At 44.2% G+C, this 19,266-nt stretch overlaps 1 protein-coding gene and 1 long non-coding RNA gene across 8 annotated transcripts in view; both read left to right on the forward strand.

Annotated features, from left to right (window-relative positions):
* The window catches only part of LOC130385951 (tumor necrosis factor receptor superfamily member 23-like), a 113,993-nt gene extending 99,487 nt beyond the window's left edge, over positions 1-14,506 (forward strand). Inside the window, exon 10 of the mRNA XM_056594777.1 lies at positions 14,390-14,506. Coding sequence (XP_056450752.1) covers positions 14,390-14,460 — 71 coding nt within the window. The 3' untranslated portion in view covers positions 14,461-14,506. The remainder of the gene's footprint in view (positions 1-14,389) is intronic.
* On the forward strand, positions 953-14,383 carry LOC130386042 (uncharacterized). Of its 7 annotated transcripts, none has more exons than XR_008896081.1 (7): positions 962-3,954; positions 4,712-4,737; positions 4,869-4,905; positions 7,679-7,868; positions 9,236-9,297; positions 10,031-10,346; positions 10,552-14,383. It is a non-coding gene; the product is annotated as an uncharacterized LOC130386042 (long non-coding RNA). The 7 variants fall into 7 exon arrangements; XR_008896083.1 differs by having other exon boundaries at positions 966-7,868; positions 10,552-10,577; positions 10,739-10,769; positions 11,497-11,522; positions 11,651-14,383; XR_008896078.1 differs by having other exon boundaries at positions 955-3,954; positions 4,869-7,868.
* Positions 14,507-19,266: the final 4,760 nt, after the last annotated feature.

Raw genomic sequence — 19,266 nt, forward strand, 5'->3', positions numbered from 1 at the left:
TTCTTGCCGTTATCATTACATCCTTTCTCGTTATATCGATATGAATTCTCGAAAACACAGTGGAAAAGAGAGAGAGGGAAACATAGCCACTGTACTGTCTGCTAACACTCTCTCTATCTCGTCTGAAAAACGCTCCCATTCAAAATGCACTGGTTTACATTTCGTTCTGTGTAGCACGAAAAAAGTCGGACAATCGTGCTCTGGGACACGATTCAATAGATTAACGTTTGTGCGCATTAGCACGAAATCGCGTGATACCGGGTTGAACAGTTTACACAGAAACCGCTCTGCCTACACACTAATAAAAAAAATCAATCATGTTATAGACGGGTCTGAGCGAGTTAAAAACCTAAAGCAAACCAACCAGAGTTCACTGGGAAGCGACCACAGTTTTATTGTTCTGTCCAAACTAGAGAAGAGAAAAGAATAAAAAAAGAATAAAGTAACACAGTTTGCTGCCCTCACTAGTTTTTATCTTGCAGCCAACTTTGCTCACTGAAGGGGGGGGGTGGGGGGGTTACTGTTTGATGCTAAATCCACATTTGAGTTTCCACATCAAAGCTGTTCTGTTTAATGTAGAATAAAGAATAATGTAGAATCACAGAGCGGTTTAGAGCCGCTCTGAGAGCCGCTCCGAGAGAGCCGCTCCGAGAGAGCCGCTCCGAGAGAGCCGCTCTGAGAGAGCCGCTCTGAGAGAGCCGCTCAGAGAGAGCCGCTCAGAGAGAGCCGCTCTGAGAGCCGCTCAGAGAGAGCCGCTCAGAGAGAGCCGCTCAGAGAGAGCCGCTCTGAGAGAGCCGCTCTGAGAGAGCCGCTCAGAGAGAGCCGCTCAGAGAGCCGCTCTGAGAGAGCCGCTCAGAGAGAGCCGCTCAGAGAGAGCCGCTCCGAGAGAGCCGCTCAGAGAGAGCCGCTCTGAGAGAGCCGCTCAGAGAGAGCCGCTCCGAGAGAGCCGCTCAGAGAGAGCCGCTCAGAGAGAGCCGCTCAGAGAGAGCCGCTCAGAGAGAGCCGCTCTGAGAGAGCCGCTCAGAGAGAGCCGCTCTGAGAGAGCCGCTCTGAGAGCCGCTCTGAGAGAGCCGCTCTGAGAGAGCCGCTCAGAGAGAGCCGCTCTGAGAGAGCCGCTCTCTGAGCGCTGGTGGGCTTGTTATCTTGGTGTGCAGCTGTGCCATTTAAACTTCAAACTGTAAAAAAGGACCTTCAAAGCTTTCTCTACAATGTTGGGGATTTTGTTACGTCTTCAAGCGGTGCTTGATGTTACACGTTACATAAGGTATAGGTTACATTAACATGTTTCATGGTTCGATTAAACTAACATGTATCATGTTGCAGTAGACTTCATGGTTCGATTAAACTAACAAGATTCATGGTTACATTCAACTCTTAACATGTATTAAGATAACATTAAATTAACATGTATCATGGTAATGCTGAATGATAGTGACTGCTGTCCTGACATGTTGATGTATTGTTTATCTCTATATAGAACGGTATTATAGAAGACGTCTGAAGGTAAGTGTTATCACTGGTTTGATACAGAACACAATAACATGTGTGACCCTAGCTGGCAGTGGTTTTATTAGATGATGACCTTGTGATGAACCCAATGTTGATATTTTATTTACATTTTTATTTTATTGTAAAGGAAACAGAGGAACCAAACAGGAGGTTAAATGGTAAGCTAATATTCCACATGTTTCACTTTGTAAATGAGTAACAGATCATTTATTAATATCCAGTCATTTGCAAGGGTTACTGACTCACACCAAGTCAAATGATATCGCTGTGATTCAAAACATTTCATCTAATTGTACCAGAGAGTCAGAGCCTACCTAGCAGAGGGACCAGAGTGGCAGACCTACTGAACAACATCATCTAGATCAGGGCTCCTCAACCTCTTTATTACTGAGGCCCGGTATGCATATTTATATGGGGAGTTATTGTTAGGGTTGGTGTGAGGCCTCTCCTGTTGTCCTGTAGTAGTGAACTTCAAAATATGAATGGCCACTACATTTTTCCCCACTGATACAGTAAGCGCCATAAGTCCTTTCCTGAAACCTGTTCCACACACATAACGACCCAACATAACAACATTGGCATGAAGGCTTTATCATGTGTAGCTGGCTAGTGGGGTTTCCACGCTACCAAGTTGAATAGTAAACCACACAATACACAGAGCAGTACAAAGTCAGATGATTTATTTACCAGGTGAATAACAATCACCGTGGTGGGAAAAGGGTAATCCACAATCCGTACACAGGAGTCGTTGCCAGAAGGGCCCTCAAACAAAGCGGTCGGTGCACAGTGGGGATAGTCAGACGGTCCTCTCTCTCTCTCTCTCTCTCTCTCTCTCTCTCTCTCTCTCTCTCTCTCTCTCTCTCTCTCTCTCTCTCTCTCTCTCTCTCTCTCTCTCTCTCTCTCTCTCTCTCTCTCTCTCTCTCTCTCTCTCTCTGGTAGCCTGCTCTCCCCTTTAAGCCCAAGCACTCCTGCCTAATGCTCCTCAGGCTTGCATCGTTAAGGGAGGAAGTCCATGTAAGGCTTGGGGGTGGAGCCAGCATGCTGCCAGATATCTCCCTTCGATCACCACTCCCCTCACTCCTCCCTGCCGCCTGCCACACATCACAGAGGAGTGGGGTTGGGATTGGTTGGGGTCACGGCCTCTTATTTGAATTTTGTGGAAGCATTATTATTATTTTTTTATTTTATTTTTTATTCAGGTAGGCTTTATTTCTAAAACTCAGCGGCCCGGTGGTTGAGAACCGCTGTTTGGTGGGAATTTCTGGACCACGTCAATCGTTTCTTTATAAACTGAGTAGGAATAAAGAGTCTACCGAACTTATAACAATTAGGGTAGTATATTTAAATAATAAACGTATAATAATATAAAACAAACATACAACACAATCCAAGGCCTAACAAACAATCATCCGAGGCCTCAGATGGGAGTTCTCCCTGCGTCCCTCCAAGAGCTCCTCAAGGAGAGGTCGGATCCATTGATAAAGCAAGGACTTCAGGTCTGAGGAGGCTGAGAACAGCTCTGACCCCAATATGACTATAGTACTGGTTAACCAGAGGGTAAACTATCAGTGCACCTCCTCAGGATGTCCTGAAGGGGGACGTAGCCGTGCCTAATCAGTTGGAGCCCTGGCTTCTCCACCTTCCCGAGGGGCTCAAGGAAACAGACCCATACCAACAAATGGCAGTTAGAGAAACGGAATGTAAAAATATAATTTTCCCATTACACCTGATCTAGATATTAGATTATAGAATGGAGCTATCCATGTATATAAGACACTACTCTCATAGCTGGGGCGATGTGGCCAGCATAACGTCAGCTCAGTGGCGTTTATAACGTAGCTCACTGAGTCGTCATGACAACACAGCAGGGACAAAGGGTAGAAAGACTTCTGTCCTTGTTTGACCACGATAATGGCAGCCGTCTCCCTACACGTATTCAGTCTGTCAAGATGTTCTTCTGTGTAGAGGCTAATTCAGAGTGGAAACCAGGAACTGGTTCAACTGATTCTACAAGATTAGAATATATGGAGCAGTTCATAATGGTAGGATGGATACGTTTCATAACATCAACCATAGTCCTGGGAGGTAAGGGTTACATTGAACTCTAACATGTATAATGTTACATTAAACTAACATATATCATGGTTACATTAAACTAACATGTATCATGGTTACATTCAACTAACATGTATCAGGGTTATGCTGAATGATATTGACTGCTGTCCTGACATGTTACTGTATTGTTTATCTCTATATAGTATGGATTGATCGAATTCTGAAGGTAAGTGTTGTTACTGGTTTGATTAAGACCGCAATAATATGTGTGACCCTAGCTGGCAGTGGTGGAGTTATTAGATGATGACCTTGTAATGAACCCAATGTTGATATTTTATTCACATTTTATTTTATAGAAAGAGGAAATGACCAATACAGACTATAGCCATGGTAAGTTCTTATTCCACATGCTTCACTTTGTTAATGAGTAACAGATAATTTATTAATATCCAGTGATTTGCAAGGGTTACTGACTCCCACCAAGTCAAATGATATCGCTGTGGTTCAAAACATTTAATCTAATTGTACCAGAGAGTCAGAGCCTACCTAGCAGAGGGACCAGAGTGGCAGACCTACTGAACAACATCATCTAGATATTAGATTATAGAATGGAGCTATCCATGTATATAAGACACTACTCTCATAGCTGGGGCGATGTGGCCAGCATAACGTCAGCTCAGTGGCGTTTATAACGTAGCTCACTGAGTCGTCATGACAACACAGAGCAGGGACAAAGGGTAGAAAGACTTCTGTCCTTGTTTGACCACGATAATGGCAGCCGTCTCCCTACACGTATTCAGTCTGTCAAGATGTTCTTCTGTGTAGAGGCTAATTCAGAGTGGAAACCAGGAACTGGTTCAACTGATTCTACATGATTAGAATATATGGAGCAGTTCATAATGATAGGATGGATTCGTTTAATAATATCAATCATAGTCCTGGGAGGTAAGGGTTACATTAAACTAACCTGTATCATAGCTATATTAAACTCTTAACATGTATCATGTTACATTAAAATCGATCATGTATCATGGTTCCATTAAACTAACATGTATCATGGTTACATTAAACTAACATGTATCAGGGTTATGCTGAATGATAGTGACTGCTGTCCTGACATGTTTCTGTATTGTTTATCTCTATATAGAATTGGCTAATCAAATACGCAAGATGGTAAGTGTTATTACTGGTTTAATACAAAACACAAAAATATGTGTGACCCTAGCTGGCAGTGGTGGAGTCATTAGATGATGACCTTGTAACGAACCCAATGTTGATGTTTTATTGATAATTTTATTTGATAGAAAATGGTAAAAGAGGAACAGGATGGGGAGTTTCACAGTAAGTAATTTTTCTACACTTCTGTCCTTGTTTGACCACGATAATGGCAGCCGTCTCCCTACACGTATTCAGTCTGTCAAGATGATCTTCTGTGTAGAGGCTAATTCAGAGTGGAAACCAGGAACTGATTCAACTGATTATACATTTAAATATATGGAGAAGTTCATAATGATAGGATGGATACGTTTAATAATTAACCATAGTCCTGGGAGGTAAGGGTTACATTGGACTCTAACACGTATCATGTTTCATTAAACTAAGGGGCCACTCACACTAGGGCCGCGGCCCCGTGCCCGAGCTCATTTGCATACTAAAGTCTAGAATGTTTGGCTAGTGTGACCACGCCATCCGTTTTCCAGCACGGAACAGCCCCTTGGCCACGGCACACTTGGGAGAGGTGTGCCGTGGCCAAAGTACAGATGCTAATGAGATGACATGTGCGGATACGCAACGTGAGCTGGATGACGTAGTCCTTGCGCGACCCTTCTTTCTTTATAGGTCCATGCCCTTCTTCCCCACAACAATCATTTAAAACAATGGCGGCAAGCGGTTCACGAGTGGGTTTACGTTGGTGCGATAGTGAAGTCGAGTGTTTACTTGAAATTTGGGCCGACGACAGCATTCAGTCGCAGCTGGACACCACGCTTGGTGAGGACGCATTTATCGTATTACGACGTGATGACGTATGTATGAAGGAGCAATCGTGCCCAGGCCACGGCCTTTGGGAGCAGTGTGACCACGGGCCAGCGGGGGAGTGGGGAGGGGGGGAATCGTGCTGAATCTTCCTACAGCACGGAACAGGCAAACTTGCCTAGTGTGAGTGTGCCCGAACATGTTTCGTGTTACATTAACCTAACATGTATCATGGTTATATTAGGGCGCACTCACACTTGGCCATCTGTACCGTGCCCAAGTCCTTTTGACAGCTGTACCGTACTCAAGTACGATTGCCCGCAACCCCCCTTCCCCATGCTGTGCCGCTGGTCTGTGCTCACACTAGGCAATCTCAACTGGTCCTGAGTACGGTTGCCCCTTGTACATACGTCATCACGTCGTAATACGTCATCACGTCGTAATACGTCATCAACAAGCGTCCGCTGCTTAGTAGAACAACGCAGAGAACATAATTGACACTTTACTAACTTTGTTGCTTATTTGGAGCCGTTCTACTCAGATACAGCCCTCTCTCACTGAGCCTTTTTACACATCAAATATGCCATTTTATGCACTCCTTTTTCACGTCACGGCCCGCGCGTTTACGCTCCCCGAGGTAAATTGCCTGCTTGATCTAGAACCCCAATTTACCCTCCCGGACCCTGCACACTTTGGTGGTTTATCAGCTACACCACCATGAACAAGCCCGATCTCGTCTGATCTCGAAAGCTAAGCATGTTCGGGCCTGGTTAGTACTTGGATGGGAGACCATATAATATATAACATATTCTATATACATCTATATATATCTATGTGGGAGACCGCCTGGGAATACCCAATAGTATCCGTCTGCGTCCTGCAAGCCGGAGACGTGACTTGTAGTAGGCGTAACTTGTAGTAGGAGGCGTGTGTAGTACTTTTCTAAATCGCGGAAGTGATCAGTATGCAGCAGTGGTGCGCGGGTACATAAATGACTGCAACTCGGACCTCAAATATTAGGCCTTATATAAAAATAATGCACCCGACCCTCTCATTCAAAAATATGCTCTTGATTAGCTTATTCATAGCCTTACTGGCTAACTGAAAATGACATCCCTGAGTCATATGCATTTAAGAAAATAATTTACAGATTTACAAGACTTTTTTTACTGCGAAAATAGGAAGATCTCGCGTGGACCGCGATTTAGAAAAGTACAAGACACGCCTCCTCCTACTACAAGTTGCGCCTCCGTCTTGCAGGACGCTGATAGACCCTACTCGGAATACCATGTGCTGTAAGTGGTGTTGGGTGGTGGCCAATAGGTGGCACTATTCCCTCTGGCCTTAACATCAATGATCAATCCCGATGTCCCAGTGCAGTGACGGGGACACTGTGCTGTGGAAGGTGCCGTCTTTCGGAGGAGACGTAAAACCGAGGTCCTGAATCACTGAGTTCGAAAAAGATCCCAGGGCACTGATCGCAAAGAGTAGGGGTTTCCCCAGTCTGGCCCAACCAGGCTCATTCAATCTGGCCCCCTAATCATCCTCCTGTATAATTGGCTGCCGAATTCTTTCCCTCACTCTGCACCTCAAGTTGGTGTGTGGTTGCTACACACTGGTGGTGGAGTGAGGTCCCCCCTTCACTGTAGGCGTCTTTGAGTGTCTAAAAAAGCGCTATATAAATTCAATGAATTATTATTATTATTATTTATTGGGTTTCATTCTGTTCTAAATGCGACGGCGTCTTCACGAGGCTTTTGTCGGGATAAAAAACAAGTGGTCAGAAAAACAAAGAATATTTGCTAGCGTTTTTTGCACTTGTAAATAGTTAAAACGTTTGTAGCCTACACTCGGATGGGAAATTATTCTTGCATGCGGGTGTCTTCATTCATAAAAAAATAAAAACATTCGGGAGTAAACAAATTATTCTAAAGAGGTCTAGACTCCTTGCGCAGCCCCGCCTTCTCCTGTGAACCAAGAAAGCCCGCGTCCTGCCTGAGCACACCTCTCTGAAGTGTGTTCAGGCCACGGAATTGATCATAATGTATCATGGTTACATTAAACTAACATGTATCATGGTTATGCTGAATGATAGTGACTTTAGTCCTGACATGTTACTGTATTGTTTATCTCTATATAGAATGGATTGATGCCCTTCTGAAGGTAAGTGTTATTACTGGTTTGATACAGAACACAATAATATGTGTGTGACCCTAGCTGGCAGTGGTGTTATTAGATGATCACCTTGTAATGAACCCAATGTTGATATTTTATTCACATTTTTATTGTATTCTAAAAGGAAATAAAGGAACAGGAGAGGAAGATAACTGGTAAGTTCATATTCCACACGCTTCAGTTTGTAAATGTGCAACCGATCATTAATTAATATCCAGTGATTTGCAAGGGTTGCTGACTCACACAACAAGTCAAATGATATCGCTGTGATTCAAAACATTTAATCTAATTGTTGCAGAGAGTCAGAGCCTACCTAGCAGAGGGACCAGAGTGGCAGACCTACTGAACAACATCATCTAGATATTAGATTATAGAATGGAGCTATCCATGTATATGAGACACTACTCTCATAGCTGGGGCGATGTGGCCAGCATAACGTCAGCTCAGTGGCGTTTATAACGTAGCTCACTGAGTCGTCATGACAACAAAGAGCAGGGACAAAGGGTAGAATTGGCGCTTTCACTTTCACTCCTTTAGTTCGTAGACTCGGTCCGATTCAGGGTGAAGGCTTTTTTACATTTTCATTTGGTTCGGTCAGCGTTCACACTGGACTCTGATAGGCCGACCGTATTGTCAGTGCCGCCGCTCCCATAATGCGCACTACGCGCTGCGCGTAGGGCCTCAAGTCCTGAGGGGGGCCCCAAAAAAAAAAAATAATAATAATAATAATAATAATAATTCTTACTTGTATACTTCTGGTTTTAAGTTTGTATTTATGGATATATAACTATTTAATTTAAAAGATTTTGGACATTCCAATACTTGTGTGTACTGTATGTATGTTTTGGCTGTTCTGTGAACTGTGTTTACAAAGTAGATTTAACTTTTGCGTTTTAATAAAATGTTAAACTGGCCGGGGGGGGGGGGGGGGGGGGGGGGGGGGTTCTACCGTGACGTGTTACCTCACGGGGGTTCTGCCGTGAGGTAACAAATTAACAAATAAAGAAAGAAAACAAAGTAATACACTTTGCTGCCCTCAGAGGTTTCATCTTGTAGCCTACTTTGTTCACTGAGAGTGGGGGGATGGGTTACTGTTTGATGCTAAAAATCCCCCGACTCATTTGAAGTGCAGAGACCCCAAACACCAGGACAGCGTCTGGACACCAAGAGTACAGAACTCTCTCAGAGCTGCTCCGAGAGATCTGCTCTGACTGTGAAACTGTACTTTGACAGCTTTCTCAATTTTGTTGGACATTTTGTTAAATCTATATTATTTTGTTGATAAGTGCTGCTACTACTGGGTCCAGCGCCCAAAGTTGAACATATTTAAACTTTATTGAACGGTGAAAAAAGGCAGAAAGCGAGAGGCAGGCTTCAGGCGCGCAATTTAGAAGATGGAGAAAACAGGAGGAGGAGGAAAGGAAAGCCTTCATTTGTGGTGGCTAGCTAGCTACTCTGCAGCAGCAGCTACAGGTTCTGTTTGTGATGTTAGGCTAACTTTACCTACTCTATAACCGTCCAGGTGGAGCTGCTGGAGAAGGGACATCTGGTCCCTCATCCACACCTCTCCTCTCTACGGAGCTTGTACGTTCAACCCATTATTGTGGTCTCTGTGTAGTGTGGCAACCCCACGCCATTGACCAGGGGCCAGCCGCCGCAGCACCGGCCCCGTGGTCGGGTGGTGGAAGGGAGATACCTCCCCCTCCACCCAGCTGCGCTAGAGGGAACATCAACCGGGCCCAGGGAATCAAGAACATTGGGGGCACCTGGGGAACCAGGACAGAGGGGCTTTAAGGGCTGGGCACGTGGCAGACAGGGGAGAGGGCTGACGAGGAAGAGACGTGCTGTGGAACCGGCGTGCTTTAACGAAACGTTTTCCCCACCAGGAGTAAGCCGGAGGCGTCGGGAGCTGTTTCCCCGCCGACCCCGAGGAAGGGCTGGACGGTCTGGACCAGGAGGTCCCGTGCCCTTATTCCCGATTACGGAAGAACCTTCGTTTATATGATTTCCCTTTTCGTGACTGGTTTTACAATAAAACCCGTTGCACCGCAACCCTGCTTCTTTCATTAATTCCAGAATCCCCGCCGCCGACGAAGGGGGTTGCCACAGTAGTTAATAATAAACTGCTATTTCTTCTTTGTTATTATTATTGTTATTATTATTGTTGAATGTTAGTTATATCTTGTTACTAATTAATTGTAGGTCCTAGTCAAATTATATGAAGTGTATTTTGTACAGTGCTACCATATATGCAGTAGAATGACAGAGGACTTAATGCAGAGGTAACAGTATGGAAGAACTGTATGTTTGAACACAGCCTGCAGGTCTAGAGACATCCATCCCTCCAGCTCCCTCCAGTGAAACACAGCCTGCAGGTCTAGAGACATCCATCCCTCCAGCTCCCTCCAGTGAAACACAGCCTGCAGGTCTAGAGACATCCATCCCTCCAGCTCCCTCCAGTGAAACACAGCCTGCAGGTCTAGAGACATCCATCCCTCCAGCTCCCTCCAGTGAAACACAGCCTGCAGGTCTAGAGACATCCATCCCTCCAGCTCCCTCCAGTGAAACACAGCCTGCAGGTCTAGAGACATCCATCCCTCCAGCTCCCCCCTGTGAAACACAGCCTGCTGAAGGTGAGTTGTGTTTATTACGTTACAGCTTCAGCTAAGTAACTCATGTCGATGTGAACTAATCCAGAAACCATCGTTGCTATGATTCTATTAAATATTCACGACCAGTTATAGTCCTATGGTTACATTAAACTATAAAATGTGTCTTGGTCATGTTGAATGATAGTGGCTGCTGTCCTGACACGTTGTATTGTTGATCTCTTTATAGAATTGGATAAACTAAGTCTTGAGAGGGTAAGTGTTACTTGTTTGTAATTGTTACAAGTTATCACTGGTTTGGTACAGACCACAATAATATGTTTGACCCTAGCTGGCAGTGGTGGAGTTATTAGATGAGGACCTTGTAGTGAACCCAATGTTGATATTTTATTTACATTTTTATTTAATTGCAAAAGGAAACACCGAAAAAGTGGTGGGAGGAAGCTGGTAAGTTCTTATCCACATTTTTCACTTTGTTAATGAGTAACAGATCATCATTTATTAATATCCAGGGATTTGCAAGGGTTACTGACACACACCAAGTCAAATGATATCGCTGTGATTCAAAACATTTCTAATTGTACCAGAGAGTCAGAGCCTACCTAGCAGAGGGACCAGAGTGGCAGACCTACTGAACACCATCCTCTATATATTAGATTATAGAATGGAGCTATCCATGTATATAAGACACTACTCTCATAGCTGGGGCGATGTGGCCAGCATAACGTCAGCTCAGTGGCGTTTATAACGCAGCTCACTGAGTCGTCATGACAACACAGAGCAGGGACAAAGGGTAGAAAGACTTCTGTCCTTGTTTGACCACGATAATGGCAGCCGTCTCTCCACACGTTTTCAGTCTGTCAAGATGTTCTTCTGTGTAGAGGCTAATTCAGAGTGGAAACCAGGAACTGGTTCAACTGATTCTACATGATTAGAATATATGGAGCAGTTCATAATAATAGGATGGATACGTTTCATAATATCAACCATAGTCCTGGGAGGTAAGGGTTACATTGAACTCTAACATGTATCATGTTACATTAAACTAACATGTATCATGGTTACATTAAACTAACATGTATAATGGTTACATTAAACTAACATGCATCAGGGTTTTGCTGAATGATAGTGACTGCTATCTTGACATGTTTCTGTATTGTTTATCTCTATATAGAATTGGCAAATCAAATACGCAAGATGGTAAGTGTTATTAATGGTTTAATACAAAACACAATTATATCTGTGACCCTAGCTGGCAGTGGTGGAGTCATTAGATGACCTTGTAACGAACCCAATGTTGATGTTTTATTTGCAATTTTATTTGATAGAAAATGGTAAAAGAGGAACAGGATGGGGAGTTTCACAGTAAGTTATTTTTCTACACTTCTGTCCTTGTTTGACCACGATAATGGCAGCCGTCTCCCTACACGTATTCAGTCTGTCAAGATGTTCTTCTGTGTAGAGGCTAATTCAGAGTGGAAACCAGGAACTGGTTCAACTGATTATACATTTAAATATATGGAGAAGTTCATAATGATAGGATGGATACGTTTAATAATTAACCATAGTCCTGGGAGGTAAGGGTTACATTGGACTCTAACACGTATCATGTTTCATTAAACTAAGGGGCCACTCACACTAGGGCCGCGGCCCCGTGCCCGAGCTCATTTGCATACTAAAGTCTAGAATGTTTGGCTAGTGTGACCACGCCATCCGTTTTCCAGCACGGAACAGCCCCTTGGCCACAGCACATTTGGGAGAGGTGTGCCGTGGCCAAAGTACAGATGCTAATGAGATGACATGCGCGGATACGCAACGTGAGCTGGATGACGTAGTCCTTGCGCGACCCTTCTTTCTTTATAGGTCCATGCCCTTCTTCCCCACAACAATCATTTTAAACAATGGCGAAGTGTTTACTTGAAATTTGGGCCGACGACAGCATTCAGTCGCAGCTGGACACCACGCTTTGTGATGACGTATTTATCGTATTACGACGTGATGACGCATGTATGAAGGAGCAATCGTGCCCAGGCCACGGCCTTTGGGAGCAGTGTGACCACGGGCCAGCGGGTGAGTGGGGAGGGGGGGAATCGTGCTGAATCTTCCTGCAGCACGGAACAGGCAAACTTGCCTATACTACTACTACTACTAGTGTGAGTGTGCCCGAACATGTTTCGTGTTACATTAACCTAACATGTAACATGGTTATATTAGGGCGCACTCACACTCTGTACCGTGCCCAAGTCCTTTTGACACCTGTACCGTACTCAACTACGATTGCCCGCCACCCCCCCCCCCCTGCTGTGCCGCTGGTCTGTTCTCACACTAGGCAATCTCAACTGGTCCTGAGTACGGTTGCCCCTTGTACATACTTCATCAACAAGTGTCCGCTGCTTAGTAGAACAACGCAGAGAACATAATTGACACTTTACTAACTTTGTTGCTTATTTGGAGCCGTTCTCCTCAGATACAGCCCTCTCTCACTGAGCGTTTTTACACTGCCAAATATGCCATTTTCTGCACTCCTTTTTCGCGGCACGGCCCGTGCGTTTACACTCCCCGAGGTAAATTGCCTGCTTGATCTAGAACCCCAATTTACCCTCCCGGACCCTGCACACGTTGGTTTTTTATCAGCAACACCACCATGAACAAGCCCGATCTTGTCTGATCTCGAAAGCTAAGCATGTTCGGGCCTGGTTAGTACTTGGATGGGAGACCATATAATATATAACATATTCGATATACATCTATATATATCTATGTGGGAGACCGCCTGGGAATACCCAATAGTATCCGTCTGCGTCCTGCAAGCCGGAGACGTGACTTGTAGTAGGCGTAACTTGTAGTAGGAGGCGTGTGTAGTACTTTTCTAAATCGCGGAAGTGATCAGTATGCAGCAGTGGTGCGCGGGTACATAAATGACTGCAACTCGGACCTCAAATATTAGGCCTTAGATAAAAATAATGCACCCGACCCTCTCATTCAAAAATATGCTCTTGATTAGCTTATTCATAGCCTTACTGGCTTACTGAAACTGACATCCCTGAGTCATATGCATTTAAGAAAATAATTTACAGATTTACAAGACTTTTTTTACTGCGAAAATAGGAAGATCTCGCGTGGACCGCGATTTAGAAAAGTACAAGACACGCCTCCTCCTACTACAAGTTGCGCCTCCGTCTTGCAGGACGCTGATAGACCCTACTCGGAATACCATGTGCTGTAAGTGGTGTTGGGTGGTGGCCAATAGGTGGCACTATTCCCTCTGGCCTTAACATCAATGATCAATCCCGATGTCCCAGTGCAGTGACGGGGACACTGTGCTGTGGAAGGTGCCGTCTTTCGGAGGAGACGTAAAACCGAGGTCCTGAATCACTGAGTTCGAAAAAGATCCCAGGGCACTGATCGCAAAGAGCAGGGGTTTCCCCAGTCTGACCCAACCAGGCTCATTCAATCTGGCCCCCTAATCATCCTCCTGTATAATTGGCTGCCGAATTCTTTCCCTCACTCTCCACCTCAAGTTGGTGTGTGGTTGCTACACACTGGTGGTGGAGTGAGATCCCCCCTTCACTGTAGGCGTCTTTGAGTGTCTAAAAAAGCGCTATATAAATTCAATGAATTATTATTATTATTATTTATTGGGTTTCATTCTGTTCTAAATGCGACGGCGTCTTCACGAGGCTTTTGTCGGGATAAAAAACAAGTGGTCAGAAAAATAAAGAATATTTGCTAGCGTTTTTTGCACTTGTAAATAGTTAAAACGTTTGTAGCCTACACTCGGATGGGAAATTATTCTTGCATGCGGGTGTCTTCATTCATAAAAAAATAAAAACATTCGGGAGTAAACAAATTATTCTAAAGAGGTCTAGACTCCGTGCGCAGCCCCGCCTTCTCCTGTGAACCAAGAAAGCCCGCGTCCTGCCTGAGCACACCTCTCCGAAGTGTGCTCAGGCCACGGAATTGATCATAATGTATCATGGTTACATTAAACTAACATGTATCATGGTTATGCTGAATGATAGTGACTGCAGTCCTGACATGTTACTGTATTGTTTATCTCTATATAGAATTGATTGATCAACTTCTGAAGGTAAGTGTTATTACTGGTTTGATACAGAACACAATAATATGTGTGTGACCCTAGCTGGCAGTGGTGTTATTAGATGATGACCTTGTAATGAACCCAATGTTGATATTTTATTCACATTTTATTGTATTGAAAAAGGAAATAAAGGAACAGGAGAGGAAGATAACTGGTAAGTTCTTATTCCACATGCTTCACTTTGTAAATGTGTAACCGATCATTAATTAATATCCAGTGATTTGCAAGGGTTACTGACTCACACCAAGTCAAATGATATCACTGTGATTCAAAACATTTAATCTAATTGTACCAGAGAGTCAGAGCCTACCTAGCAGAGGGACCAGAGTGGCAGACCTACTGAACAACATCCTCTAGATATTAGATTATAGAATGGAGCTATCCATGTATATAAGACACTACTCTCATAGCTGGGGCGATGTGGCCAGCATAACGTCAGCTCAGTGGCATTTATAACGTAGCTCACTGAGTCGTCATGACAACACAGCAGTGACAATGGCGCTTTCACTTTCACTCCTTTAGTTCGTAGACTCGGTCCGATTCAGGGTGAAGGTGAGGCCTTGTTACATTTTCATTTGGTTCGGTCAGCGTTCACACTGGGCTCTGATAGGCCGACCGTATTGTAATCCAACGCCTCGCGGTCGGGCGGTCCCTTTATATAATCTTCAGACCATCAGGGCTAAAGGCATCGGCCTTATAGGCGGTCGCCTGGGCATCCCAGCCCTCAAAGGATAAAATAAAATAATATTAATAATACAATTCATCGGGCGTCCTTCCCCATGTTCTGCCGTGAGGTAACAAATTAACAAATAAAGAAAGAAAAAAAAGTAATACACTTTGCTGCCCTCAGAGGTTTCATCTTGTAGCCTACTTTGTTCACTGAGAGTGGGGGGGTGGGTTACTGTTTGATGCTGAAAATCCCCCGACTCATTTGAAGTGCAGAGACCCCAAACACCAGGACAGCGTCTGGACACCAAGAGTACAGAACTCTCTCAGAGCTGCTCCGAGAGATCTGCTCTGACTGTGAAAATGTACTTTTCAACGTTGTTGGACATTTTGTTACATCTATTATTGTGTTGGTGAGTGCTGCTACCCTGGGCCAGCGCCCAAAGTTGAACATATTTTAACTTTATTGGACGGTGAAAAAAGGCAGAAAGAGAGAGGCAGGCTTCAGGCACGCAATTTAGAAAATGGAGAAAACAGGAGGAGGGGAAAGGAAAGCCTTCATGTGTGGTGGCTAGCTAGCTGCTCTGCAGCAGCAGCTACAGGTTCTGTTTGTGATGTTAGGCTAACTTCATCTACTCTATAACCGTCCAGGTGGAGCTGCTGGAGAAGGGACATCTGGTCCCTCATCCACACCTCTCCTCTCTACGGAGCTTGTACGTTCAGCCCATTATTGGTGGTCTCTTTGTCATAAATAATAAACTGCTATTTAGTCTTTATTATTATAGTTATTATTATTATTATTATTGTTATTATTATTATTGTTGAATGTTACATTTTCACCTTGTTACTAATTAATTGTAGGTCTTAGTCAAATTATATAAAGTGTATTTGTACAGTGCTACCTTATATGTAGTAGAATGACAGAGGACTTAATGCAGTGGTAACAGTATGAATGAACTGTGTGTTTGAACACAGCCTGCAGGTCTAGAGACATCCATCCCTCCAGCTCCCTCCAGTGAAACACAGCCTGCAGGTCTAGAGACATCCATCCCTCCAGCTCCCTCCAGTGAAACACAGCCTGCTGAAGGTGAGTTGTGTTAATTATTATACAGCTTCAGTTATATAACTAATCACAATATGAACTAAACCAGATTCTATTAAATATCAGTTCACCCTGTACCTCTGAAATGTTTTGTGCACAAATAAATGCGAGGGAATCTATTACACTATATTAGAGTGCAACTTAGTCCAATCAAAAACATAATTAAACCAAGGTGACCTTTTTTCACTTGTCTAATTGAACACTACTGGTCAACCGTTATCTATAATCATGCTCATTGTGTGTGTCTTGTTTTGTGTGTGTGGTTTTGTGGGTTGGTTGTGTGTCTGGTTTTTTGGGGGTGGTTGTGTGTGTATCTGTCTGTGTGTCTGGCTCTGTGTGTGTGTGTGTGTGTGTGTGTGTGTGTGTGTGTGTGTGTGTGTGTGTGTGTGTGTGTGTGTGTGTGTGTGTGTGTGTGTGTGTGTGTGTGTGTGTGTGTGTGTCTGGTTGTGTCCTCATCTCCACCTGAGAGTACCCAGCTGCAGAGCTGCTCCACTGGGCTTCAGTCTTCAGTGAGTGTTGCTGCATGTGGAGGCTGGCTGTATGTCCTGACTCTCTGCTGCCTTCTCTTCCAGAAACTACACCACTAATGTCCAGTGAATCTCCTGCACCAACCGGGGACCAACAAGAACACACTTCAAGAACAAGTACCCCTGATGTAACTATGGATGGTCATGATGATGACCAGAGTCTGGATGCCCTCGCCTACCGGTCTGGTACTGGACAGCTAGACATTGAGATGGGTCCAGTCCGAACACTGCCCAAAGATCGTAACAGGATTCTTTAATATCGCTGTTAGACCCAAGTTTCCCATCGACCGTGATTCACTATTGAAGGGGAATGACATTACAGGAGACAAAGTAACGCAGTTCGAGAAATTCTGGATCAACATGAAAGTGAATCTGATGGTTCAAACTCAGAAACTAGGGGAGGAAATACAACAGTCAGATTCCTTCCTGATGCCAGCTTTCACAGGAGAAGAGGCGTGGTGTGTTTAACATCATTATTTGATCAATCCTCACATTAATCTTCTATATGTGGCTCACAGAGCAAAGACAAGCGAGGTGTTAATAAATAGTGTGAGGTGTGCTCTGTGAGGCGTCCTGGGATATGATGGGTAACGTTGGCTTGGGTCCAAGCTCCACCTCTCTTGGGCGACCACCAAGGAAGACGATAATTTCTTTATGATATATTTTTTTACAACGTTACTAACGTTACAAACTATTTTGTAAACGATGACACGTACATATTTCACCAATGCAAGTATTTTTTGTTGTTTTTCTGCTAAACTTTTAGTAACATCACTTTTTTTAAGGCTTTTGACCGTAATCGTTTAGGGAATAAAATGTAAAATAACAGATGCAAAACCTTTAATGAAAATATCTGCCAATTTACTGCACTGTATTTCAATGAGGATATCTTATTTACATTTTGGATTTTGTTTTTTAAGTGTAATTCCTGTATTTTTTTTTACTACTGTTCTTGAGTTGATCAGGAAGCATTTGGGGTGCTGGGATTAGCATTAAATGGCCTTCTTTCATGTATCAGTCAAACATTGTTAGTTACATACTATTGTTTGTGATCAAGTGGAGTCAGAGAGGGCTGGTTGTGGGGTATCCTGTGATGAGAGCACACTAATAAAGGGTTGAACATTGCGTCTTAGTTTGTGGTTTGTTTGTGACAAGGGACCTGGAAACTTCTCCTAAAGTCCGGTCTCACAGGAAGATTGCCAAAACACAAAAAGGGCCCAAGGCCGCTGTAGACTGAGACAGGGTAACAATCCAATCAAAGGAAGAAAAGACAGGTCACCTTCCGAAGAGAAGTAAGGGGGTAGGCAGAGGGCAGAACCACAGGCAAAGGCCAAAAACAGGCAGGAACCAGGCTGGCAGGAGCCAGGCAGGCAGACTACAGGGCCTTTTGAACTGACTAGGTAAGCCAAGACCAACGTAAAAAACAATCTGACAAGATGGCACTGACAGCCCAGGATATACACAGGCTGAGTAGTTAACACACAATGAGGAACAGGTGAGCAGGAAAAAGGATGTTAAACTGATAACGGCAGGATGTACAGGTGAGAGGCGGAGTCATGAGCACAACAACAATAGACGCATGGTGGACAAAACACAGAATGACCAGCAGGAGGCCACAGAGTCACTGAGCCCAGACAGAGGTGCTGACAATCAAAGGTTTAACATTTATTTTCCATTCCTTCTGTCTATATGTGTGGGTTGTTCATTTAAAAAATATATATTGCGTACAGTTTGTACACAATTCCTTGTTTACATATTCCCAATACTAATTTCGAAGCTGAAATATGTTTAATTCCAATAGAGACAAGTTTGACAACGTAGGGCGTTCCGATTTAGATCGGGCGAAAATAAGTGTACTGAAAGGACCCGGATGGTGTACTCAAACGGTCAAATCACGAAGTGTGTGGCTGGCGAGGTACACTTTTCGTACTCAACGGCAGCCGTCTCAGCTATGTAGCGGAAGAGGGCAGGGCCAGCGTCGGCGCATGTTCCATAGTCTACATTAATAGAGTCATTTTGTAGTTTTTATAGCTTTTTTTAGCTGCTAGGCGTAAAGAGTTCACCGTTCAAAGCGGGATGTTTAATGCGGGGGAGGAGCCGCGGCGGCAGTCGTGATCGTCATTTCCGGTTAGTGCACCACAGAGTATTCGATTTGGAACAACACTGACATCTGAAGATGATAGTGTACTTCGTTTAAGTGTACTGATGGAAGTATTGATATTGGAACACAGCACAGGTGTGAGTGTGATCAGCCGTTACAAGCCGTTTGAAAATGTGCAACTTCTGACATCACAGGATGGCGTGTCCACCTAGATGTGTGCTGGATAGATCAGTCTACCAGCCTACCCAGTGGACTGTAGCAAACGTTGCTCATCTATCCGTCATACATCTAGGTGGACACGCCTACCTGGGATGTCAGAAGCTTCATATTTTCAAAACGGCTTGTAACCATGGACATAATAAAGGATGGACCACAGACTGGAAAATGGCCGCCCATTCATTCCTATGCAAACTGCTCAGTGGCGCAGGGTAACATACAGGAGCGAT

Source organism: Gadus chalcogrammus, chromosome 1, assembly GCF_026213295.1.
Source record: "Gadus chalcogrammus isolate NIFS_2021 chromosome 1, NIFS_Gcha_1.0, whole genome shotgun sequence".
Taxonomy (NCBI): Eukaryota; Metazoa; Chordata; class Actinopteri; order Gadiformes; family Gadidae; genus Gadus; species Gadus chalcogrammus.